Here is a 26681-nt window from a genome sequence, read left to right as displayed (position 1 = left end):
GGGGAGGGGAGGGGGCGTTTGACCCCAAATCTCGGGATGAGGGAGGGGACACGACCACAAAACCGAGGAGGGGGAGGGACGGGGGGGGTGTTGTGACCCCAAATCTGAGGGGGGGGGAGGGGACAGGACCCCCAAATCCCAGATGGGGGAGGGGCGTGGGGGGGGAAGGTTGTGACCCCAAATCTGAGCTTGGGGGGGGGGGTGTGACCCCAAATCCGGGGATGGGGAGTGGCCACAGGACTCTCTCGAGGGTAAAACCCCCCCAAATTTGGGCTGAAATAACCCCCCAACCCCCCCCTCCCCCCGAAATCCACCAAAATTGCAGCGTCGCGGTTAATAAACATTTTTATTTGCATTTATTTGCATTTTCCACCCTCATTTTCTCATTTGTCTCCTGTTAATTCGCCGTTAAAGTGCTGCAAAGGGAACTTTTTTTTTTTATTATTTTTTTATTTACATTCTTTCAGGGCTGGTTTTTTTTTTTTGTTTTTTTTTTTTTTAACTTAAACCTCCCCCCCCAAAAAAAAAAAAAAAAAAAAAATCTCCTCTGGAAGGAAACTTTTCCCAGGTTCCCGATGCGCACAAACAAGAGGCTTCTTATCAAATTCTGAGACAAAATAAAAAAACAAAGACGCGGCGGCGGCGACAGAAACAGCCGGAAAAACGAGCAAAAAAAAAAAAAAAAAATGAAAATTCAAAACTTTGGGAGGGAGGCGTCTTCCTGGAGCTCCGGCCTCGGTTTTGTCCTTCCCGGAGTCATTTGATCTCGTGAACTTAGGCCGGGATTAATTTTTCCAAGGCCTGAGTCAGAAGATCCAGGGACACGTCTCGGTTTCACCCGCCGGGGTTGGGGGGGGTTTCTTTCTTTTATGTAACAAATCCCTGTTTTTTTTGGTTTATTTCGTGAAGAAATTCGTGGGTTTTTTGGGTTCATTTTATTAATAAATGCACTTTTTTTTTGTTTATTTAATAAATCCACATTTTGGGGGCTTATTTTAGGTAATAAATCCATTTAATTGGATTCCTAAATGGATTCCTTTTTTTTTTTTGGTCAATTTTTTTAACAGAACCAATTTCATTCCTTGATTTTCTTTCATAGATCAAATTTATTTCACTTATTCTTTTAATAAATCCATATTTTTTAATTGATCCATTGTTGTTGTGGTTTTTTTTTTATAAGAGTCCAATTTTGTTTGGTTTGGTTTTTAACAGATCCACAGTTTGGTGTTTTGTTTTTTTTTTAATAATAGTTCCATTTTATTTGGTTTATTTTTGTGATAAATCCACATATGTGCTTTATTTTTTTAATAAATCCACAGGGTTTTTTTTATTTTTAAAATAAATCCACATTTTTGGTTTATTTTTGTTAATAAAACCATTTTCTTTATTTACTTTTTTTAAAAAAAAAAAATCCACATTTTCGGTTTATTTCTTTAATAAACCCACAGGTTTCATCCATTTTTTTTTTTTTTTAAATTACATCAAATTTTGGGGGTTTTCTTTTAGTAAATCAAAATCGGGGGGGTGTATTTTTTTTCCGAGAAATCCACAGGTTGGGGTTGTTTTTTTTTACCCCCCCCAATAAACCAAAAAAACCAAACAAACAGACAAAGAGACAAAGCTCTGTTTTCTTCGCCCCAAATCCATTTTCCCCCCGGAAGTTTCAGCCCCGCCAAAAAAAAAAAAAAAAAAAAAAAAAAAAAAAAAAAAAAAAAAAAAGCCAAAACTTGTTTGAAAAAGACCAAAAAAAAAAAAAAAGGACCAAAAAAAACCCCTCAAAACAAAAAAAGAACAAAAAAAATTCATTTCCACGACCCCCAAACACTGAAAATATTGGGAGGAAATGGGGGGGGGGAGGGGAAAACCCAATAAAAATATCAAAAAAGGGATGGCAGGGAAGGGAAGGGAAACTCCGGGTGGGTCCTACACGAACAGAGGGACCCCCCCCTCTCGCCCCTCCCCAAATTTGGGGGACCCCCAACCCCCCCTCTGTACACGCGGGGGCCCCCCCGTCCGGGACTATGTACAACCCCCTCATTCCTTGCGCTTGGCCGCCGTCAGCTCCGCGCCGGGGCCGCGCGGGCCGCCCTCCGAGGAGGAGGAGGACGAGGACAGGCGGGACTTGGGGGGGCCCAGGGTGGCCCCCACCCCGACCTGCGCCCGCCCCGGCTCCTCGTCGCTCGCCGTCACCTCGTAACAACCTTTGCTCTTGGAGCCGATGCCCCCGAAGGTCCCGAATTTCACCTTGGGCGCTTTGGGATCGGCCTCGGGGCCGCGCGCGGCCGAGGCGTCGTCGCTGAAGGACGACGAGCGCGCCCGCGGCTTCTTGCTGCGGAACAGGGAGAACTTGCCCTTGGCCGATGGCGCCTCGGCCTCCGCGTCGCCCTCGGCGGAGCCCAGGCTCGCCTTGGAGCTCTTCAGGTCCCCCCTGGAGCCCGAGACGGACCCCGACGCTTCGGGGGACCCGGGGGCGCCGCCGCCGCCGCCTCCCCGCCCTTTCTGCTTGGAGAAGTTGAACTTGGGCATCTTGAGTTTGGGTTTCTTGAGCCTCCCGTCGGCGTCGTCCGGCTCCGGCTCGGCCGCCGCGGCCACGTCGGCCCCTGGGAACTCGACGTCCACTCCCACCTCCCGGCCCTTGGCCTCGGGGTCGGAGAACACGAACTTGGGCATCCGCAGCTTGGGGAAGGACACCTTGACCTGGCCGCCCTCGGGACCCGCCGCGCCCACCTTGGGGCCGCACAGGTGGAAGGTTCCGCCCCCGACCTCGACCCCACCCTTGACCTTCGGCCCTTTCACGTTGACGTTCAACCCCGAGCCGGAAACTTCCAGGGCGGGAGCGTCGAGGTGGACGCCCGTCCCCGCCTTCGTCAGCTCCACGCGAGGGGCCTCCACGCCGACCTTTGGGCCTTTGATGTCACCGGACACGTCCACGTTTGGTCCTTTCAGCCTCAGGTCAACGTCCGGCGTGGGGACTCCGGGGGACGACGCCTGGAATTTCGGCCCTTTCAGCTCCACGTCGGGCCCTTCCAGCCCCAGAGCAGAGCCCTTCAGCCCCCCCTTCACCTGGGGACCTTCCAGGGCGACCCCCGCGTCCCCTCCCTCCACGCCGGGGCCGGAGATGCCGAACTGGGGGAGTTTCAGGGACGGGAGTTTGATGGTGCCCCCGAGGATTTCGAAGTCGGCGTCAGCGTCCGCGGATGTTTTGGGGGATTTGACGCCGAAATCTCCTTTCAACTTTGGTCCTTTCAGGTTGACGTCCAAATCCGGGGCGGAGACGGCGAGGTTGGCCCCGGGGGACTGGGAGCCCACCTCCACTTTTGGGACGGAGCAGGAAACGCCCCCCTTGGCGCTCAGATCCGGCACCTTGGGCAGCTTCATCTTCCCCCCCAAACCTCCGAGGTCAACGCTGGGCGTGCCCAGGGTGACGTTCGGCCCTTCCACGGAGCCCGAGACATCCAACTCTCCCTTTAATTTTGGTCCTTTCAGGTTTCCCTCAAACTCAGGGCCGGAGATTTGGGGCCCTCTGAGCTTCACGTCGGCTGACGGGAGGCTCCCGCTCCCCCCCACGCCTGGCACCGACACATCCAAGTTCACATCCGGCATTTCCAGCCCCAGACCCCCTTTCCCCCCTTTGGGCCATCCCAGTTTTCCCTCGGGACCTTCCAGTTCTGCTCCGGAAACGCCGACTTCGCCTTTTACCTTTGGTCCTTTCAGGCTGAAATCCGGCAGCGAGGGAACGGCCACCTCGACCCCGGGGCCCTTCAGGTCCCCCCCGACTTTCCCGTCCCCCACACCCACCTGCCCCCCAGGGAGTTTGAGCTTCGGGGACTTCAGGTTCACGTCGGGAGCTTCAAGGTCCACGCTGAGACTCGGCCCCTTGACGTCCCCTTTGACCGCGGGCACGGAAACTTCCAGATCCGGCGCTTTGAGCTCCCCCTCGATTTTCGGGACCCCCGCGGACGCCTCCCCTCGAAACCGGTGCGATTTCAGGTCGAACTCGACGTCCGGGAAGGAGATTTTGCTGAACATGGGTTTCTTCCCCTTGGGGGACTTCACGGCGGCGTCGCCTTTGACGGTCACGTCGGGGCCGGCGACGTTGAGATCCGCGTCCAGCTCCGCCCCGGCCGCGTTCACGTCGAACGCCCCCTTCTTCCCTTTCACTTTGGGGCCACTCATGTGGATTTTGGGCATCTTGAATTTGCTCTTCTTGCCCTTTCCGGACAGGTTGACGTCGGGTGACTCCAGGCTCAGCTCCGCCTCAGGTAAATCCACTTCGGCCTTTGGGCTTTTCATCCCGAACCCAAACTTGGACTTCTTGAACTTGGGAAGTTTGACGTTGGCCTCGGGGCCCTCGACGCTCAGGTCCGGACATTCGACGTCGACTTCGGGGCCTTTGACCCCAAATTCTGGGCCTTTCAGGTCGACCTCGGGCCCTTTCAGGTGACCTTCCACCTTCGGGGCCGAAAGGTCAAAGCCCCCCTTGGTTTTGTGGCCTTTCAAGCTCAAGTCTATCTCGGGCATGGAGATTTTGGGGACGTTCACGTGCATTTCGGGCATTTTCAGCTTAGGACCTTTCACTTTGCCCTCTGGCCCCTCCAGGTTCACCTCTGGGACGTCGAGGTCCACCTTGGGGCCCGAAAGCTCCACCTCGGCCTTCGGCAGGTTCACGTCCACGTCGGGACCTTCCCCTTTGAAGCCGAATTTGGGTATTTTCATTTTGGGCAGCTTCACTTTTCCCTCCAGACCGTCGACGTCGACCGCCGGGCCCTCGATGTCGACTTTGGGCCCCTTGATATCGACCTCGGGGCCCTTCAGACCCCCCTCGAGCTTCGGGCCGTGGAATTCAGCATCAGCTTTGCCCTTCAAGCCCTTCAAGTTCAAGTCGATGTCAGGCATGGAGATCTGGGGGGTCTTGACGTGCATTTCGGGCATCTTGATCTTGGGCCCTTCCACGGTCACCGCTGGGGCCTGAATGTCCAGTTTGGGGCCTTTGATGTCGAGGTCTGGGCACTGCAGGTTCCCCTCCAGCGCTGGCGCCGCCACGCCCACGTCACCCTTGACCTTGGGGCCCTTCAGGTTGAAGTCAACATCAGGCATGGAGAACTTGGGGGCCTTGATGTTCATCTCGGGCATCTTGAACTTGGGGCCTTTGAGTTGCCCTTCGGGCCCTTCCAGGGTCACATCGGGAGCCTCAACGTCGATTTTGGGGCCTTTCACGTCGATCTGGGGGGCTTGGAGGTCCCCCTCCAGCCTGGGGGCCGACACGTCGATGTCTCCTTTTAGGTGGGGCCCTTTGATGTTGAAGTCGACGTCGGGCATGGAGATTTTGGGGGCCTTGATGTGCATCTCGGGCATGGAGAATTTGGGACCTTTGACTTTCCCGCCCACGCTCAGATCAGGAGCCTCCACGTCCACGCCGGGGCCCGAAATGTTGATGTCGCCCTTCGGGAGGGTCACGTCCACCTCTGGCCCCTCCCCTTTAAATCCAGGCATGGAAAACTTGGGCATCTTGAATTTGGGGAGTTTGAATTTGCCCTCTGGGCTGTCGATGTGGACGTCGGGGGCGGCGACACTGACCTCGGGACCCTTCAGTTCTCCTTCGACTCCTGGCAGTGACACGTCCACATCCCCCTTCACTTTGGGGCCCTTCAGGTTCAGATCCAGGTCAGGCATCGAGATTTTGGGGGCCTTGATGTGCATCTCGGGCATCTTGAACTTGGGGCCCTTCACCTTCCCCTCGGGCAGCTCAACGTCCACCTCTGGACCTTCAATGTCCACCTTGGGACCGGACACATCCAGGTTTCCTGTCGGCAGGGTCACGTCCACCTCGGGGCCTTCAACTTTGGGGCCAGAAAACCCGAATTTGGGCATCTTGAACTTGGGCATTTTGATTTTACCCTCTGGGCCGTGAATGTCCACGTCAGGGGCCTCGATGTCCACCTTGGGACCCTTGATGTCCAGTTCAGGGCCCTTCAGGTCACCTTCCAGCTTAGGGAGTGACACATCAACATCACCCTTGATCTTGGGGCCCTTCAGGTTGAAGTCGACGTCGGGCATGGAGAACTTGGGGGCCTTGAAATGCATCTCGGGCATCTTGAACTTGGGGCCCTTCAGTTTTCCTTCAGGCCCTTCCAGCTCAACATCGGGAAGGTCAACGTCGACTTTCGGGCCTTTGAGTTCGATGTCTGGGGCCTTCAGGTCACCTTCCAGTTTGGGAACAGAGACATCCACATCCCCCTTCACTCTGGGGCCCTTCAGGTTCAGGTCAATGTCGGGCATTGAGATTTTGGGGGCCTTGATGTTCATCTCGGGCATCTTGAACTTGGGACCTTTGAGTTTCCCCTCAGGACCTTCAATGTCCACACTCGGCATCTCCACGTCCACCTTGGGCAGGGAAACATCAACGTCCCCCTTGGGCAGGTTCACGTCCACCTCGGGGCCTTCTCCCTTCATCCCAAACTTGGGCATCTTGAACTTGGGCATCTTGAATGGCCCCTCTGGGCCGTGAATGTCCACGTCAGGGGCCTCGATGTCCACCTTGGGGCCCTTGATGTCCAGATCAGGGCCCTTCAGGTCACCTTCCAGCTTTGGCATTGACACATCCACATCTCCCTTCACTTTGGGGCCCTTCAGGTTGAGGTCGATGTCAGGCATCGAGATTTTGGGGGCCTTGATGTTCATCTCGGGCATCTTGAACTTGGGGCCCTTCACCTTCCCCTCGGGCAGCTCAACGTCCACCTCTGGACCTTCAATGTCCACCTTGGGACCGGACACATCCAGGTTTCCTGTCGGCAGGGTCACGTCCACCTCGGGGCCTTCAACTCTGGGGCCAGAAAACCCAAATTTGGGCATCTTGAACTTGGGCATCTTGAACTTCCCCTCTGGGCCGTGAATGTCCACATCAGGGGCATCAATGTCCACCTTGGGGCCCTTGATGTCCAATTCAGGGCCCTTCAGGTCACCTTCCAGTTTAGGGACAGACACGTCCACATCACCCTTGATCTTGGGGCCCTTCAGGTTGAAGTCGACGTCAGGCATGGAGAACTTGGGGGCCTTGATGTTCATCTCGGGCATCTTGAACTTGGGGCCCTTGATCTTGCCCTCAGGCCCTTCCACCTCAACATCAGGAAGATTAACATCAACTTTCGGGCCTTTAATATCAATTTCAGGACCTTTCAAATCACCTTCCACCTTGGGAAGAGACACATCCACATCTCCCTTCAATTTGGGGCCTTTCAGGTTCAGGTCAATGTCAGGCATCGAGATCTTGGGGGCCTTGATGTGCATCTCGGGCATCTTGAACTTGGGGCCCTTCACCTTCCCCTCAGGTCCTTCCAGCTCAACGTCAGGAAGGTCGACATCGACTTTGGGGCCCTTGATGTTGATGTCTGGGGTTTTCAGGTCACCTTCCAGTTTGGGAAGGGAAACATCCACATCCCCCTTCACTTTGGGGCCCTTCAGGTTCAGATCAAAGTCTGGCATTGAGATTTTAGGGGCTTTGATGTTCATCTCAGGCATCTTGAACTTGGAGCCCTTGATCTTCCCCTCTGGGCCCTCAATTTGAACATCTGGGGCAGAAACATCAAACTCAGGACCTTTAACATCCACCTTCGGCGCCTTCAGGTCACCTTCCACCTTGGGTAGGGACACATCGACGTCCCCCTTGACTTTGGGGCCCTTCAGATTCAGATCAAAGTCCGGCATGGAGATCTTGGGGGCCTTAAAATGCATCTCGGGCATCTTGAACTTGGGGCCCTTCACCTTCCCCTCGGGCCCTTCCAGCTCAACGTCGGGAAGGTCAACGTCGACCTTGGGGCCCTTGATGTCCAGTTCAGGACCCTTCAGGTCACCTTCCAGTTTGGGAAGAGAAACATCCACATCCCCCTTCACTTTGGGGCCCTTCAGGTTCAGGTCGATGTCGGGCATTGAGATCTTGGGGGTCTTAAAGTGCATCTCAGGCATCTTGAACTTGGGGCCCTTCACCTTCCCCTCGGGCAGCTCAACGTCCACCTCTGGACCTTCAATGTCCACCTTGGGACCGGACACATCCAGGTTTCCTGTCGGCAGGGTCACGTCCACCTCGGGGCCTTCAGCCTTGACCCCGGGCATCCCAAACTTGGGCATTTTGAACTTGGGCATCTTGAACCTCGCCTCTGGGCTGTGAATGTCCACGTCAGGGGCATCAATGTCCACCTTGGGGCCCTTGATGTCCAGTTCAGGACCCTTCAGGTCACCTTCCAGTTTGGGAAGAGAAACATCCACATCCCCCTTCACTTTGGGGCCCTTCAGGTTGAAGTCGACATCGGGCATGGAGATTTTGGGGGCCTTGATGTGCATCTCGGGCATCTTGAACTTGGGCCCCTTGATCTTCCCCTCAGGCCCTTCAATGTCCACCTCTGGCCCCTCAATGTCCACTTTGGGGCCTTTGATGTCGATGTCCAGCACGTTCACGTCGCCTTCGAGTTTTGGCGCCGACAGGTCGACGTCCACCCCCCCTTTCAGCTTGGGACCTTTCAGACTCAGGTCCAGGTCTGGCATGGACAAGTTGGGGGCTTTGATGTTCATCTCGGGCATTTTAAATTTGGGGCCTTTAATTTTTCCTTTGGGCCCTTCGACGTCAAGGTCGGGAACTTCCACGTCCACTTTGGGTCCTTTTAGATCCACCTGGGGGAGGGACACGTCCACGTCCCCCTTCACTTTGGGGCCCTTCAAGTTCAGGTCAATGTCAGGCATCGAGATTTTGGGGGCCTTGATGTTCATCTCGGGCATCTTGAACTTGGGGCCTTTGATCTTCCCCTCGGGCAGCTCAACGTCCACCTCTGGACCTTCAATGTCCGCCTTGGGACCGGACACATCCAGCTCTCCCGCCGGCAGGTTCACGTCCACGTCTGGCCCCTCCCCCTTGAGCCCAAATTTGGGCATTTTGAACTTGGGCATTTTGATTTTCCCCTCCGGGCCGTGAACGTCCACGTCGGGGACCTCGATGTCCACCTTGGGGCCTTTGATGTCCAGCTCGGGGCCCTTCAGTTCCCCTTCCAGTTTGGGGCCGGACAGGTCCAACTCCCCTTTCATTTTGTGCCCTTTCAGGTTCAGTTCCACGTCCGGCATCGACACTTTGGGGGAGGAAATATTCAGGAAAGGCATTTTGAACTTGGAGCCTTTGGATTTCGCCTGGACGTCCAAATCGGGAGCCTGAACCTCGACTTTGGGACCGGACACTTCCACCTCGGGTTTCTTCAGCTTCACATCCACCTCAGGGCTTTGAACTTTGGGGCCGGAGAAGCCAAATTTGGGGAGTTTGAACCTGGATTTTTTAGCTTTTCCTTCCAGATCAACCTTCGGCCCCTCGACCTCGAGCTCCGGCCCTTTGATGTCCAACTTGGGGCCTTTCAGCTCACCCTCGATTTTGGGAAGGGAGGCATCGACGTCCCCCTTCAGTTTGGGGCCCTTCAGGTTCAGGTCGATGTCGGGCATCGAGATTTTGGGGACGTTGAACTGCAGTTCAGGTTTCTTGAACTTGGGGCCCTTCAGTTTTCCTTCAGGTCCGTCGATGTCCAGGTCTGGAAGGGAAACATCGACCTTTGGACCCGAAAGAGAGACGTTGGCATCGGGGAGGTTCACATCCACCTCGGGGCCTTCAACTTTGGGGCCAGAAAACCCGAATTTGGGCATCTTGAACTTGGGCATTTTGATTTTGCCCTCTGGGCCGTGAATGTCCACATCAGGGGCCTCGACGTCCACCTTGGGACCCTTGATGTCAATGTCTGGGCCCTTCAGGTCACCTTCCAGCTTAGGGAGTGACACATCAACATCACCCTTGATCTTGGGGCCCTTCAGGTTGAAGTCGACGTCGGGCATGGAGAACTTGGGGGCCTTGATGTTCATCTCGGGCATCTTGAACTTGGGGCCCTTCAGTTTTCCTTCAGGTCCTTCCAGTTCAACATCGGGAAGGTCAACGTCAACCTTGGGGCCCTTGAGGTCGATGTCTGGGGCCTTCAGGTCACCTTCCAGTTTGGGAAGGGAAACATCCACATCCCCCTTCACTTTGGGGCCCTTCAGGTTGAAGTCGACGTCAGGCATGGAGATTTTGGGGGCCTTGATGTTCATCTCGGGCATCTTGAACTTGGGGCCCTTCACTTTTCCTTCAGGCCCTTCCAGCTCAACATCAGGAAGGTCAACGTCGACTTTGGGGCCCTTGATGTCGATGTCTGGGCCCTTCAGGTCACCTTCCAGTTTGGGAACAGACACATCAAGATCACCCTTGATCTTGGGGCCCTTCAGGTTGAAGTCAACATCGGGCATGGAGAATTTGGGGGTCTTAAAATGCATCTCAGGCATCTTGAACTTGGGGCCCTTCACCTTCCCCTCGGGCAGCTCAACGTCCACCTCTGGACCTTCAATGTCCACCTTTGGACCGGACACATCCAGGTTTCCTGTCGGCAGGGTCACGTCCACCTCGGGGCCTTCAGCCTTGACCCCGGGCATCCCAAACTTGGGCATCTTGAACTTGGGCATCTTGAACTTCCCCTCTGGGCCGTGAATGTCCACATCAGGGGCATCAATGTCCACCTTGGGGCCCTTGATGTCCAGTTCAGGGCCCTTCAGGTCACCTTCCAGCTTTGGCATTGACACATCAACATCACCCTTGATTTTGGGGCCCTTCAGGTTGAAGTCGACGTCGGGCATGGAGAACTTGGGGGCCTTGAAATGCATCTCGGGCATCTTGAACTTGGGGCCCTTCAATTTTCCTTCAGGTCCTTCCAGCTCAACATCGGGAAGGTCAACTTTGGGGCCCTTGAGGTCGATGTCTGGGCCCTTTAAATCTCCTTCCATCTTGGGAAGAGACACATCCACGTCACCCTTGACCTTGGGGCCTTTTAGGTTGAAATCAATGTCGGGCATGGAGATCTTGGGGGCCTTGATGTGCATCTCGGGCATCTTGAACTTGGGGCCTTTCAGTTTTCCTTCAGGTCCTTCCAACTCAACATCGGGAAGGTCAACGTCGACCTTGGGGCCTTTGATGTCGATGTCTGGGCCCTTTAAATCTCCTTCTAGTTTTGGAACAGAAACATCCACATCCCCTTTCAGTTTGGGGCCCTTCAGGTTCAGGTCGATGTCGGGCATCGAGATTTTGGGGGCCTTGATGTGCATCTCGGGCATCTTGAACTTGGGGCCCTTCACCTTCCCCTCGGGCAGCTCAACGTCCACCTCTGGACCTTCAATGTCCACCTTGGGACCGGACACATCCAGGTTTCCTGTCGGCAGAGTCACATCCACCTCGGGGCCTTCAACTTTGGGGCCAGAAAACCCGAATTTGGGCATCTTGAACTTGGGCATTTTGATTTTGCCCTCTGGGCCGTGAATGTCCACGTCAGGGGCCTCGATGTCCACCTTGGGACCCTTGATGTCAATGTCTGGGCCCTTCAGGTCACCTTCCAGTTTAGGGAGTGACACATCAACATCACCCTTGATCTTGGGGCCCTTCAGGTTGAAGTCGACGTCGGGCATGGAGATTTTGGGGGCCTTGAAATGCATCTCGGGCATCTTGAACTTGGGGCCCTTCAGTTTTCCTTCAGGCCCTTCCAGCTCAACATCAGGAAGGTCAACGTCGACTTTCGGGCCTTTGAGGTCGATGTCTGGGGCCTTCAGGTCACCTTCCAGTTTGGGAACAGAGACATCCACGTCCCCCTTCACTTTGGGGCCCTTCAGGTTCAGGTTGATGTCCGGCATCGAGATCTTGGGGGCCTTGATGTTCATCTCGGGCATCTTGAACTTGGGACCTTTGAGTTTCCCCTCAGGACCTTCAATGTCCACACTCGGCATCTCCACGTCCACCTTGGGCAGGGAAACATCAACGTCCCCCTTGGGCAGGTTCACGTCCACCTCGGGGCCTTCTCCCTTCATCCCAAACTTGGGCATCTTGAACTTGGGCATCTTGAACGGCCCCTCTGGGCCGTGAATGTCCACGTCAGGGGCCTCGATGTTGACTTTGGGGCCCTTGATGTCCAGTTCAGGGCCCTTCAGGTCACCTTCCAGCTTTGGCACTGACACATCCACGTCTCCTTTCACCTTGGGGCCCTTCAGGTTGAAGTCGATGTCGGGCATGGAGATTTTGGGGGCCTTGATGTTCATCTCGGGCATCTTGAACTTGGGGCCTTTGATCTTGCCCTCAGGTCCTTCCAACTCAACATCAGGAAGGTCGACGTTGACTTTGGGGCCCTTGATGTCAATGTCTGGGGCTTTCAAGTCACCTTCCACCTTGGGCAGGGACACATCGATGTCCCCCTTGACTTTGGGGCCCTTCAGGTTCAGATCAAAGTCTGGCATCGAGATCTTGGGGGCCTTGATGTTCATCTCGGGCATCTTGAACTTGGGGCCCTTCACCTTCCCCTCTGGACATTCCAGCTCAACATCTGGAGCCTCAATGTCCACTTTGGGGCCCTTCAGTGAAACCTCTGGCCCCTTCAGGTCACCTTCCACCTTGGGCAGGGACACATCAACGTCCCCCTTCACTTTGGGGCCCTTCAGGTTCAGATCAATGTCCGGCATTGAGATTTTGGGGGCCTTGAAGTGCATCTCGGGCATCTTGAACTTGGGGCCCTTCACCTTCCCCTCTGGCAGCTCAATGTCCACGTCAGGAGCTTCGATGTCCAGTTTAGGGCCTTTGACATCCACCTCTGGGCCCTTCAGGTCCCCCTCCAGTTTGGGGGCGGAAATGTCAACATCTCCCTTCAGTTTGGGGCCTTTCAGGTTCAAATCGATGTCGGGCATCGAGATCTTGGGGGTTTTGAAGTGCATTTCGGGCATCTTGAACTTGGGGCCCTTCAAATTCGCTTCTGGACACTCGAGGTCGACGTCGGGGACGTTGACATCCAGTTTGGGGCCCTTGATGTCGAGGTCTGGGCCCTTCAAATCGCCTTCAATTTTTGGGACTGAAACGTCCACGTCCCCCTTCACTTTGGGGCCCTTCAGGTTCAGATCAAAGTCCGGCATGGAGATCTTGGGGGCTTTAAAGTGCATCTCGGGCATCTTGAACTTGGGGCCCTTCACCTTCCCCTCAGGCCCTTCCAGCTCAACGTCGGGAAGGTTGACATCAACTTTGGGACCCTTGAGGTCAACTTCAGGACCTTTCAGGTCTCCTTCCAGCTTGGGAAGAGACACGTCCACGTCCCCCTTCACTTTGGGGCCCTTCAGGTTCAGATCAAAGTCCGGCATCGAGATTTTGGGGGCCTTGATGTTCATCTCAGGCATCTTGAACTTGGGGCCCTTGATCTTCCCCTCTGGGACCTCAAGTTCAACGTCAGGAACATCCACGTTCACTTTGGGTCCTTTCAGCTCCAGATCTGGCACTTTCACGTCACCCTCTATTTTTGGGGCAGAAACATCCACGTCCCCCTTCAGTTTGGGACCCTTCAAGTTGAGGTCTATGTCGGGCATGGAAAATTTTGGTGCCTTGATGTTCATCTCTGGCATTTTTATCTTGGGTCCTTTCCATTTCCCCTCGGGACCTTCAACGTCGACATCGGGAACGTCGACATCCAACTTTGGACCTTTAATATTCACCTCCGGACCTTTCAGGTCACCCTCCAGTTTGGGAACGGAGACATCGACCCCCCCCTTCACTTTGGGGCCCTTCAGGTTCAGGTCGATGTCGGGCATTGAGATTTTGGGGGCCTTGATGTTCATCTCGGGCATCTTGAACTTGGGACCTTTGAGTTTCCCCTCAGGACCTTCAATGTCCACACTCGGCATCTCCACGTCCACCTTGGGCAGGGAAACATCAACGTCCCCCTTGGGCAGGTTCACGTCCACCTCGGGGCCTTCTCCCTTCATCCCAAACTTGGGCATCTTGAACTTGGGCATCTTGAACGGCCCCTCTGGGCCGTGAATGTCCACGTCAGGGGCCTCGATGTTGACTTTGGGGCCCTTGATGTCCAGTTCAGGACCCTTCAGGTCACCTTCTAGTTTGGGAACAGAAACATCCACATCTCCCTTCACTTTGGGGCCCTTCAGGTTCAGGTCGATGTCGGGCATCGAGATCTTGGGGGTCTTAAAATGCATCTCGGGCATCTTGAACTTGGGGCCCTTCACCTTCCCCTCGGGCAGCTCAACGTCCACCTCTGGACCTTCAATGTCCACCTTGGGACTGGACACATCCAGGTTTCCTGTCGGCAGGGTCACGTCCACCTCGGGGCCTTCAACTTTGGGGCCAGAAAACCCAAACTTGGGCATCTTGAACTTGGGCATCTTGAACTTCCCCTCTGGGCCGTGAATGTCCACGTCAGGGGCATCAATGTCCACCTTGGGGCCCTTGATGTCCAGTTCAGGGCCCTTCAGGTCACCTTCCAGTTTGGGAAGGGAAACATCCACATCCCCCTTCACTTTGGGGCCCTTCAGGTTGAAGTCGACGTCAGGCATGGAGATTTTGGGGGCCTTGATGTTCATCTCGGGCATCTTGAACTTGGGGCCCTTCACTTTTCCTTCAGGCCCTTCCAGCTCAACGTCAGGAAGGTCAACGTCGACTTTGGGGCCCTTGATGTCGATGTCTGGGCCCTTCAGGTCACCTTCCAGTTTGGGAACAGACACATCAAGATCACCCTTGATCTTGGGGCCCTTCATGTTGAAGTCAACATCGGGCATGGAGAATTTGGGGGCCTTAAAATGCATCTCGGGCATCTTGAACTTGGGGCCCTTCACCTTCCCCTCGGGCAGCTCAACGTCCACCTCTGGACCTTCAATGTCCACCTTTGGACCGGACACATCCAGGTTTCCTGTTGGCAGGGTCACGTCCACCTCGGGGCCTTCAGCCTTGACCCCGGGCATCCCAAACTTGGGCATCTTGAACTTGGGCATCTTGAACTTCCCCTCTGGGCCATGAATGTCCACATCAGGGGCCTCGATGTCAACTTTGGGGCCCTTGATGTCCAGTTCAGGACCCTTCAGGTCACCTTCCAGCTTTGGCATTGACACATCCACATCCCCCTTCACTTTGGGGCCCTTCAGGTTCAGGTCGATGTCGGGCATCGAGATCTTGGGGGTCTTAAAGTGCATCTCGGGCATCTTGAACTTGGGGCCCTTCAGTTTTCCTTCAGGACCTTCAATGTCCACCTCTGGACCTTCAATGTCCACCTTGGGACAGGACACATCCAGGTTTCCTGTCGGCAGGGTCACGTCCACCTCGGGGCCTTCAGCCTTGACCCCGGGCATCCCAAACTTGGGCATCTTGAACTTGGGCATCTTGAACCTCGCCTCTGGGCCGTGAATGTCCACGTCAGGGGCATCAATGTCCACCTTGGGGCCCTTGATGTCGAGTTCAGGGCCTTTCAGGTCCCCCTCCAGCTTTGGCACTGACACGTCCACATCTCCCTTGATTTTGGGGCCCTTCAGGTTGATGTCCACGTCGGGCAAGGAGATCTTTTGGGCCTTGATGTGCATCTCGGGCATCTTGAACTTGGGGCCCTTCACCTTCCCCTCGGGACCCTCCACGTCCAGGTTGGGCACCTCAACATCCACCTTCGGCCCCTTCACCTCCATTTCTGGCCCTTTCCAGTCCCCTTCGACCTTGGGAGCTGCCACATCCACCTCTCCTTTCACTTTGGGGCCCTTCAGGTTCAAATCCACGTCCGGCATCGAGATTTTGGGCGTTTTGATGTTCAGCTTCGGCATCCGGAATTTGGGACCTTTCCATTTGCCTTCCGCGCCTCCCACGTCCACCTCCGGCCCCTCAACGTCCACCTCCGGCCCAGACACCTCCAGCTCTGCTTTGGGCAGGTTCACATCGACCTCGGCTCCCTCCAGTTTGGGGCCGGACATGTGGAAATGGGGCAGTTTCATTTTGGGCATTTTCACTTTGGCCTCCGGACCCTCCAGGTTTGCGTCCGGGACCTCCACGTCGATTTTGGGCCCCTTGACCTCACCTTCTACCTTCGGGAGGGAAACGTCCATCTCTCCCTTCACTTTGTGGCCCTTCAGGTTCAAATCCACGTCCGGCACCGAGATTTTGGGCGACTTAATGTTCAGTTTTGGCATCTTAAATTTGGGGCCTTTTATCTTCCCTTCTGGGCATTCCAAGTCCACCTCCGGCATCTCAACATCCACTTTGGGACCTTCCACGTCCATCCTGGGAACTTCCACATCCACCTTGGGACCTTTCACGTCTATTTTGGGGCCTTTCACGTCCACCTTGGGACCCTCCACATCTATTTTGGGGCCCTTCAGATCCCCGGAGATCTTTGGGCCAGAAATTGCCACGTCCCCCTTCAGTTTTGGGACCTTCAACCCCAGATCTACGTCTGGCATGGACAGTTTTGGGGTCTGAACGTTCAGTTCGGGCATTTTAAACTTGAGACCTTTTCCTTTCACTTCTGGCCCTTCTATGTCCACGCTCGGGACATCGACGTCCACCTTGGGGCCAGAAATGTCCACTTTGGGCCCCTTCAGGTCAACCTTGGGGCCAGAAATGTCCATTTTGGGGGCAGAAATGTCCACTTTGGGGCCAGAAATGTCCACCTCCCCCTGGGGAAGAGTCACCTCGACGTTGGGGGTCTCTCCCTTCACCCCAAATTTGGGCATTTTCAGCTTGGGGAACTTCAGTTTGCCCTCAGGACCTTGGACGTCCAGGTCGGGCACTTCAACGTCGACTTTGGGGCCTTTGATGTCAAGCCCGGGGGCTTTCAGCTCCCCTTCCAGCTTGGGGGCGGAAACATCCAGGTCTCCCTTCACTTTGGGACCTTTGAGGTTCAGGTCGATGTCAGGCATCGAGATCTGGGGGGTCTTGATGCTCATCTCGGGCACCTTCACCTTGGGGCCCTTCAGCTTCCCCTCGGGCCCGTGGATGTCCACGCTCGGCACGTCGACGCCGGGACAGGAAACGTCCACGTTGCCCTTTGGAAGGGCCACCTCGACCTCGGGGGTCTCTCCCTTCACCCCAAATTTGGGCATTTTCAGCTTGGGGAACTTCAGTTTGCCCTCGGGACCTTGGACGTCCAGCTCTGGGCTCCCAACGTCGACTTTGGGGCCTTTGAGCTCCAGGTGGGGCCCCTCCAAAGCGGGGACGGAGGCGTCGAGGTTGCCCCTCACCTTGGCACCGTTGAGGTTCAGGTCGATGTCGGGCATGGAGACCTTGGGGGCCTTGATGTGCATCTCGGGCACCTTCACTTTGCCTTCGGGCCCCTGGATGTCCACGCCGGGCAGGGAAACATCAACGTCCCCCTTGGGCAGGGTCACGTCCACCTCGGGGCCTTCAGCCTTGACCCCAGGCATCCCAAACTTGGGCATCTTGAACTTGGGCATCTTGAACTTCCCCTCTGGGCCGTGAACGTCCACGTCAGGGGCCTCGATGTCAACTTTGGGACCCTTGATGTCCACGCTCGGGACATCGACGTCCACCTTGGGGCCAGAAACGTCCACCTTGGGGCCCTTCAGGTCAACCTTGGGGCCAGAAATGTCCATTTTGGGGGCAGAAATGTCCACTTTGGGGCCAGAAATGTCCACCTCCCCCTTGGGAAGAGTCACCTCGACGTTGGGGGTCTCTCCCTTCACCCCAAATTTGGGCATTTTCAGCTTGGGGAACTTCAGTTTGCCCTCAGGACCTTGGACGTCCAGCTCTGGGCTCCCAACGTCGACTCTGGGGCCTTTGATGTCGAGCCCGGGGGCTTTCAGCTCCCCTTCCAGCTTGGAAACGTCCAGATTTCCTTTCACTCCGGGACCTTTGAGGTTCAGGTCGACGTCGGGCATCGAGATCTGGGGGGCCTGGACGTGCAGCTCCGGCGTCTTCCCCGCGGGGCCTTTAAGCTCCAGTTGGGGCCCTTTGAACTCGCCGCCCACGGCCGGGATGGAAACGTCCACCTCCCCCTTCAGCCCCTTCGCGCCGATGTCCACGTTGGGGCCCTTCACGCGACCCCCGAATTCCGCCTCGGGCGCCTTCACGTCCACCTGGAGCCCCTTGGGGCCGAGTCCCGGGAGGTCCCCCCCCGCCTTGGGGCCGGTGACCCCCCCCAGGTCCCCCTTGGCCTGGGGGCCCTTCAGGCTCAAGTTCACGTCGGACAGGGAGATTTGGGGCGTCTCCACCTTCTTGAAGGCGGGGCCTTTCCACCCTCCTTCGACGGCCGCCTCGCCCTTGGGAACCCCGATGTCCAGGGCGGGGCCGTCCCCCCGCGAGTCCAGGGCGGTGAATTTGGGGCAGGTCACGTGCGGGATCTTGACCTTCCCCTTGGTGCCGTCGGCGCCGTGAGCCGTGAGCTCCACGCCGGGGCCGTCGATGCCGACGCCGGGGACGCCCAGCTGAGGGGAGGGGACCTTCCCGGCTGTGGTCGAGGGGGGTGACAGCCCAGGGCCCGTCACCTGGACAGGTGAGCAGGTGATGTTGGTGTTGGCACCTGCCGGGGGGACCGGAGCTTCGCCGCCGCCAGCCTGGAACCCGAATTTGGGGATTTTTAACGCGGGAATCTTGATCTTCCCCACGTCCGCGGGCGGCGGAGAGCCGTCGACCTCTCCCTGGAGACACGGGGCTTGTCCTTTCCCGTCCACCCTGGGCCCCTTGGCGTGGAACCCCACCTCCAGCTCTCCCATCTGTCCGTTGGTTTCAACCCTGGGTGACCCCGGGAAGGCACCGGAGCCTTTCCAGCCCGTCGGCATCTCCGGCAGGACGGCTTTTCCAGTTTCTCCACCAGGAATTTGGCTCTCTGGCTGAGTCCTCAGCTCTCCCGTTGGCAGCCGGGTTTTCCCGGGCTCTCCGTCGGCGCCGAGGGCGAGTCCCGGGCTCGGGACTCGGATGTCGAGGTCGGTCCCCGCGGCGCTGAGGTCGCCGGCGCCGCCGTGCCGGCTGACGTCCACGGTGTAGGCCGTGACCTTCCTGGTGACCGTGATGGTCCTGCTCTGCGTCCCCCCGCCCTCGGCGTCCGCCCCTTCCTCCGACTTCAGCCGGGGCTTGATCTTGGTGGTGTAAATCCTCCTGTACTCCTCGTCATCTCCGCTCTGTAAGAAAGACAACCTCAAATCAGCATCTCCACCGCGTTCCTTCCCTCCACAACCACCACAATCACCACTCCAACCACCACCACCACCGTCCCCACCGCCCTCCTGCCCGGCCCCTGATCCTGGTGGTGTAAATCCTCCTGTACTCCTCGTCATCTCCGCTCTGCAACCGAGACAACCCTGGATCGGCACCTCCACCGCTTTCCTTCCCTCCACCACCACCACCACCACCACCACCACCGTCCCCACCGCCCGGCACTCACCAGCACGACCTCGGGGCTGCCGGCGGCGAACACGTCGTGCGCCCAGGGCTGGCCGGGCAGGGGGGAGCGGTCGCCGCGGCGCTGCAGCCGCAGTCCCACGGTGTGGTGGCCCATGGTCTGCAGCAGCTGCGCCACCTCCCCGGACTGCAGGTTGTCGAAGTAGACGGTGGCACTCACGATCTGATCCCCTGCGGGCGCGGGCGGGTCAGGGGGAGGGAGGGAGGGAGGAGCCCCCTCGTCCCCACCGGGGGCGGCCGTGGGGTCATCGCCCACGAGGGAGACGGGGGAACCGCCCAAGGGCCCACCAGGATGGATCAACAACCCCAAAGACCCCATTTTTAACCCCAAAACCCTCAGAGAGGAGCCCCCTTGTCCCCATCGGGAGTCACCATGGGGTCAGTGCCCAGGAGGGTGGAGGAGGAAGCACCCCAGGTGCCACCAGGGTGGACCAAACAGCCCCAAAGACCTGGTTTTTACACCCAAAACCCTCAAGGAGGAGCCCCCTGACTCCGCTGGGCGTGACTGTGGGGTCATCGCCCAGGAGGGTGGAGGAGGAAGCACCCCAGGTGCCACCAGGATGGACAAACAGCCCCAAAATATCCCGGTTTTTCCCCCCCAGAACTCCCTTGGCACGGTGCCACCATCCTGGTGCCCACCCTGTGGGGATGGGGCTGAGCAGAGGGGTGAGAGATTTGGGAGGGGGAGAGGGAGGGAGGGAGGGAGGGAGGGAGGGAGGAGCCCCCTTGTCCCCACCAGGAGCGGCCGTGGGGTCATTTTCCCCCCATCACCATGAGGGTGGAGGGGGAAGTGCTTGAGGTGCCACCAGGATGGACAAACAGCCCCAAAGCCCCCGTTTTTCCCCCAAAAAAACCCTCGGGGAGGAGCCCCTGACCCCACCAGGAGTGACAGTGGGGTCAGCGCCCGTAAGGACAGAAGAGGAACCACCCAAGGTGCCACCAGGATGGGCCAAACAGCCCCAAAGACCCCATTTTCCCCCCAAAAGACCCTCAGGGAGGAGCCCCTGCACCACCAGGAGTGATCAAACAGCCCCGAACCCCCTCAGTTTGTCCCCCCAGACCCCTCCCAGGCCCCACCTTCCTTGACGACGCCCATGCGGGCGGCGGGGGAGTTCTGCTGGACGCGCTTGACGAAGACGCCGTCGTCGGTCTGGTCGATGGTGATGCCGTGGGAGCCGCTGCCCTGCCAGTTGGGCAGCAGGATCTCCCGCGTCTCCTCCTCCTTCTCCATCTGCGGCCGGGATCGGGGATGGGGTGAGGGGCAGGGACACCACGGAGGGGTCGGGGAGGAGGAGGAGGAGGGAGAGCCCCGGGCGGCCCCACTGACCTTGTCGGGAGGAAGGTCCCGCCCGGATCCGCCCCAGGAATCCTCTGCCCTCGCCTGTCGGACCTCGCGGTGGTTCCCTTGTCACCTTCCCAGCCTGGAGGGGACAGCGGGGGGGTCGGTGAAGCTCCATCTCTCCCCCCCCAGATCCCTCTTCCTTCCCCCAAAACCTCCGGATGGGACGGATCCGGCTCCGGCTCCACGGTGCGAGGGGGGAGCTCCGGGGCCAGGGACTCGCTGTCCCCACGTCCCCCCTGCCCTGGAGGTCCTTCTGGGCCAGCTCGGCCCCAGGAGCAGCTTTGCCTGCCCGGGAATCCACGTTCCTGCTGCTTTCTGGGAATTAAAGGAATTCCAGGGCTGGGTGGTGGGGAAGGACGGAGCGGGGCTGGCGTTGGAACGTCGCCTGTCCCCCGTCCCCTGCGTCACCTCGGGCACTGAACCCCCCCCAGGGCCAACTCCTCGGGCACCTACGGATGCTTTGAGGGGATTTCTCCGTTTTTAGGGAATTTCGGGCTGGGATGAGACAGAAATCAGGAGTAAACCCTCCTCCCGCTGCAGTCACAGAGGGAAAGGGCGGGATGAGCCCGATCCTTGCGGATCTGGGGCTTGGGGATGTGGGACAGGCCCTGCCCCAGGAGGTCACCGCCGGCCTGGACCGGAGCCCCCCGGGACAACCCACCTCGCTCCAGTCCCGGTTCCTCAATCCCACCGGGAATTTCGGGAGAGGTTTGGGATCTCCGGCTGGTTTGGGGTTGGAGCCGTCACCGTCCAGGCCTCGCCTGGACCCCCCAAAACCACCTCCCAGAGTGTCCCATTCCCACCAGCCCCGAAGGGGATTTGGGGGGGGGGGGGGGAATTTTGGGAAGGGGGGTGGGGGAGGGTTGTGGTTATTTCCCCGCCCCCAAAGAACCCCCAAACCACCAAGGGGGGCGTTTTCCAGCTCCACAAACCGGGAAAGGTGGGATGGGACCCTTGGGGGCCACCCAGTCCCCAACCCCCCGAGCCGAGGGTCCGGGGTGGGGGGACAACACCAGGATGGCCGGGAAGGTCACTGGGGATGGAGGCCCTGCCCCCTCCCCCAGTTTGGGGAGCCTGAGGACCCCCCGGGGGGGGCGGGGGGGGTCATTCTCCAGGGGGTTCCTGGTTTTTTAACCACCTGGATGTTGGGACACCAACATGGGGGGGGGGGGGGCCGCTGTCACCAGATCGGGGGGGGGACCCTCACGGAGCTCAGCGGGAGATTTGGGGGGTCCCAACCCCGGGAGGAGCTGCCCCCCCTACACCGACCCCCACCAGGGACCCCCAAGCTGGGGGGGGGGGTGGAATGGCCACCTCAGGGGTCCTGGTGGCCACGGAGCCACCGAGGTGTCCCTGGTGCCGAGGGGGTGACGGGGGACCCTGTCCAGTGAGGGGGGGGGGGACACGGGGAGGGACAACCCTGGGGTGGGCAGGTCCTGGGGGCAGAGGGACCCTCTGAGTGTCACCACGGGGGTCCCCAAGTGCCAGCACTGGGGGGACAGTGGCCATAAAGGACCCTCTGAGTGTCACCAGGGGGGTCCCCAAGCTCTGTCAGGGGTTGCCGGGGGGGGGGGGGCATCTCCCCCCCCCCCCCCCCGTGGAGCTCCAGGAGGTGGGGGGTGGTCCGGGGGGGTCTCCAGACACCCCAACTGGATGGGGGAGGGTGGGGGTGGCACCTCCACCCCTGGGAAGCTCCGGGTGACACTGGGTGGTCTCGAGGGGGGGCTTTGGGTGAAGGGGGGGGGGGGGGGGCAGCCCGATCTGACCTTGGGGATGAGGAAGGGGGGGTCCCATCCCGCCTCCCCCCGCCCCACGGGTGTCTCCAGGGGGGCCCGATCCGGCCGCGGAAGCCTCTGGAAGGCTCCTCTCGGCGGCGGCCGAACAGGTTTGTGACTCAGGGCTGGGCGGGGGGCTCCGGGGGGGGGGGCCCCGGGGAGGAGGGGGAAGGGGGGGCCCGAGGGGGGGGGGGTGACTCAGACCCGCCCCGAGCTCAGGGAGCGGCCGCGGCCGCGCTCGGGCCCCGCGGGCTCTTCCCCCGCGCCGCGAAAAGGGGCGAGGAGCGGCTTTTCCGAGAGTTTTTCCAAGGGTTTTCCAAGGGTTTCACCCCTTCCCCCCCCGCCCCCACCACAGCCCGGGGTGTCCTCGGAGGGGGAGGGGCTCGTTTCACCCCCCCCGGGCACAGGGGACACCTTCGCGTGTCCCCTCGGCGGTGCCACCCCCGCCCCCCCCCCCCGCCCCAACCGCCCGCGGCTATTTTTGGGGTGAACCACGTGCTGCCCCTTCCCTGTATTTTTAGTTTCCACCCCCCCCACCCCCCCCCCGTGTCCCCAAAAAGCCGCAGCGGGAGGGAGATGCCACCCGCGGCCGTGGCACCCGCCGGGGTCCCCCCACGGCACCCAAAAAAAGAAAAGACACGAACCCCCCCCCCCCCCCCCCGAACCCGAACGGGCGCTGTCACCGCCACGGGGGCGGCGGCGGGACCCTCCCCCCATGCCCACCCACCCACCCCCCCCACTCCTGGGAGCTGTTTGGGGGCAACGCTGGGGGGGACAGGGCTGACAGAGGGACCCCCCCTCCACCTCTGGGTGCTCTTTGGGGGGCACTGGTGGGATGTGGGGATGGTGTTGGGACCCCCCCACACCTCTGGGTGCTCTTTTGGGGCCCTCCCCACCCCTGGGTGCTGTTTTGGGACAACGCTGGGGGCGACAGGGACGACAGAGGGATCCCCCACCCCTGGGTGCTCTTTTGGGGGCAATGGGGGGGGACACGGGGATGGTGCTGGGACCCCTCCCACCCCTGGGCGCTGTTTGGGGGACAGGAGATAGCAGAGGAACCCCCCCACCCCTGGGCGCTGTTTAGGAACCCCCCCACACCCCTGGTGCTGTTTGGGGACCCCCCACCCCTGGACGCTGTTTAGGGGACAGGGGGACAGTGTTGGGAACCCCACCCATGGGTGCTGTTTGGGGCGAACCCCCCCACCCCCCGTGAGCCCCCCCCAGCCCAAATCCGCGCTCCCGGCCGGCTGTTTGTGCAGCCGCGGCCGAGCCCGGCGGCTCCGGGGCCACAAAGGGACGATTTGCTGAGGCCACAGGTCCTTAATCACCCAAAAACCGGCCCGGCGGCTGCGGCGGAGGATGGGGGGGGGCGGTCAGAACCCCCGGGACCCCCTCCCCTCCCCCAGGGCCCTCATCATCCTCGCTGCTCACTGAGGACCCCCACGGTGTCACCCCCACCCTCCTCATCCTCATCTCCAGACCCCACAGACCCCTCCCCGCAGCGCCCCCCCCGCGGCGTCCCCCCCCCGGGACCCCCAGGACCCTCCTCATCCTCCTCCCCCCCTCCCTCCCCCAACCGACACCACGCCGGGAACCATCAACACCCCCCTGGACCCCCAAAACTGGAGGGGGTCCCCAAAATCCTTCACAGCCCCCAGCAGCGAACCCCCAACCCCCCAACGAGGGGCAAGACCCCGGGATGGGGAGGAAGGGGGGGGGTAGAATCTCAAATCTGGGGGTGTCTGGAGGACACTGGACCCCCAAATTTGGGCGGGATTGGACCCCCAAATGTGAGGATGTCTGGGGGATGTTGGACCCCCAAATCTGGGGATGTCTGGGATGGATTGGACCCCCAAATTTGAGGGGCATGGAACCCCCAAATGTGGGGATGTCTGGGGGATGTTGGACCCCCAAATGTGAGGATGTCTGGGACAAGTTGAACCCCCAAATGTGGGGATGTCTGGGACAAGCTGGACCCCCAAATGTGGAGAGCATGGGACCCCCAAATGTGGGGATGTCTGGGACAAGTTGGACCCCTAAATTTGGAGAGTGTTGGACCCCCAAATGTGGGGATGTCTGGGGGATGTTGGACCCCCAAATGTGGGGATGCCCGGGACGGGTCGGACCCCCAAATGCGGGGGCTCGGGCGGGGCGGGGGCCGCTCCAGGGGCCTCGAGCAGCCGGGCCGGTGACGGCGGGTGACGCACGGCCCGGGATCCTCCCAGGAAAACCCTCCAGGAGCCGCCGCCAACCGCGGAAAACCATCCCCAAAATGGGGACGGAACGAGGGAAAACCGGGGGAAAAAAGGGGAGGAGTAAAAAAAGTGGGGGAGAGAAGGAAAACAAACAAACAAACAAACAAACAAACCCACAAAACCCCCCCAAAAACTAAAAAGGGGAGCGCACGGCGGGTGCGAGGCGGCGGCGGCGGCCGGGCGGGGCCCCCGCGGCCGGTACCGGTTGAACCGGCTGGGGCGAGAGTCCCGCGGGCGTCGAGGATCGCGGGGATCCGGGAGGATCCCGCCGCCGCCACCGCGGCTCCCGGACCGGTTCCACCGGGTCCTGCCCGGACTCTGCCGCGGCCACACGCGGTGGCGTCGGGGCATTTTGGGAGGGGAGGGGGGGGGCGGGATTGTGGCCCTTTAACCCCACCCCCACCCCCCCCAAAACCGGACGAGGGGGGGGGGTCCCCGCCGTGCCCCCGGAGCTGCCGCGTGCACCCCAAAATCTTCGGAGGGGGGTGGGGGGCGCTCAGAAGCAGCGCCTGCCCCCCCCCCTCCCGGCCCCCCCGCACTCAGGGTGGGGTTTGATTTGGGGGTCCCGCGGTGCTTTGCAGGGGAGGGGGGGCCCCTCTCGGGTGGGTGGGGCCTCGCCGAGCCCCCCGAGATGGGGTGGGGGGTGTCCCCAGGAAGAGCGGGGAGGGGAGGGAAGTGGCGCTTGGGTGCGGCCGCACCCCAAAAACCGCAACGGGTGCGGGGAGGGGGCACCTGCGCCCCCCCCCCCACGCCCCCCCAAATCCCACCTTCCCCATCGACGAGTCCAAACAGCCTTTGAGTGGGTTGGGGGGGCTCGAGTGAACCCAAAATTAACGCCCCCCCCCCCCCTCCTGTGCCGGGCCCTTCCCACCCCCGCGCTGAAACCGGCCCTGATGAACGTTAATTAACTGAACCTTCATTAACCGATCGCCCACGCGCGGCCGCGCCCTCGCGGGATCCCTGGGATGCCCCCCCCGCCCCGCATCCCCCCAACCCACGGCACCGGGACCCCCCCGGGGGTCCCCCGAACCCGGACGGGGCGGGGATGGGCGCGGGAAAGGGGGGGGGGAGGGGGGATCTCCGTGGCCCCGCCCCCAGCGGGGACTCCCCGGGCGCGGTCGGAGTGGGGGGGGGGAGGGGGGTGCCACGCCCTGAGCGCGGCCGGGACGTCCTGGGACCCCCGGGACCCCCCCCCACACCCCTGAGACACGCGTGGGACACCCCCCACCCCGCCTTACGGGGCCCACGAGACCCCCCGGGCCCCTCCGCCCCTCCACGCGCGGGACTCCCGGAGCTCCCCCCGGGCAATCACGGGACACGCGTGGGCCCCCCCGGACACCGCCCCGTGGAGTTCCTGGGGCTCCCGGAGCCCCCCAGGACACCCCCCTGCACCCCCGGGAGCAGCGGAGCCCCCCGGGACAGTCACGGGACAACCCCCCCTGCACCCCCACGACAGGCTCGGGACCACCGGGATACACCCCCGGAGCCCCCCGCGACACTCCCGGGACCACCGGGAGACCCCCCCCCTGCACTCCTGGGGCTACCGGAGCCCCCCGAGAGCCCTCGGGATACTTCCCCAACACCCCCCTGAACTCCTGGAGAGTCCCGGGACCACCAGAGCCCCCCGGGACACCCCCGGGACACTCGCGGGACACCCCCCCTGCACCCCCGGGACAGTCCCGGGACCCCCCGAGCTCCCCGGGACGCTCCCGAGGTCCCCCCCCCCGCCCCGCCCGGAGCCGCCGTTCCCGTCCCCGGCGCGTTCCCGTCCCCGGCGCGTTCCCGTCCCCGGCGCGTTCCCGGTCGGTACCTGCGGGCAGCGGGCTCAGCTCCCGGCCCGGGCCATGGCCGGTGCCGGATTCCTGGCGGCGGGTCCCGATCCCGGTGGTCCCGGAGCGGCCCCGGCGGGTCCGTGCGCGGCGGGATCGCGGCGAGTGGCCGCGCCCGGGCGGGTCCGGGCTCTTGTACGGCGGCGGAGCCTCCCCCGCCCCGGCGGGGAGGGACCGGCCCGGCCCGGCCCCGGGACAGGGATCGGCCCCGGGACAGCCCAGGGA

The 26681-nt window shown here is 60.3% G+C and overlaps 1 protein-coding gene across 31 annotated transcripts; it reads right to left on the bottom strand.

The window, feature by feature from the left end:
* Positions 1-327: 327 nt before the first annotated feature.
* Positions 328-26681, bottom strand: AHNAK (AHNAK nucleoprotein). Of its 31 annotated transcripts, none has more exons than XM_051775873.1 (13): positions 26438-26677; positions 20583-20676; positions 20333-20486; positions 19239-19426; positions 15151-18975; positions 14020-14766; positions 11629-13644; positions 10570-11022; positions 8860-9741; positions 7984-8052; positions 6922-7761; positions 3799-5940; positions 328-2988 (listed from the first exon to the last, which is right to left on the bottom strand). In XM_051775873.1, exons 3-13 carry the CDS (start codon positions 20484-20486, stop codon positions 2035-2037), a joined length of 12270 nt encoding a protein of 4089 aa, XP_051631833.1. In that variant the 5' UTR covers positions 20583-20676; positions 26438-26677; the 3' UTR covers positions 328-2034. The 31 variants fall into 31 exon arrangements, with proteins under 31 accessions (XP_051631833.1, XP_051631834.1, XP_051631818.1 ...); XM_051775874.1 differs by having other exon boundaries at positions 8860-9837; positions 10666-11022; XM_051775858.1 differs by having other exon boundaries at positions 8860-11022; positions 11629-12306; positions 12751-13644.

This window comes from Manacus candei, unplaced genomic scaffold (assembly GCF_025592945.1).
Source record: "Manacus candei isolate 608988 ecotype Guabito, Panama unplaced genomic scaffold, ASM2559294v1 h1tg000374l, whole genome shotgun sequence".
In the NCBI taxonomy this organism is placed as follows: Eukaryota; Metazoa; Chordata; class Aves; order Passeriformes; family Pipridae; genus Manacus; species Manacus candei.
This window is presented reverse-complemented; position numbering and strand designations above follow the sequence as displayed.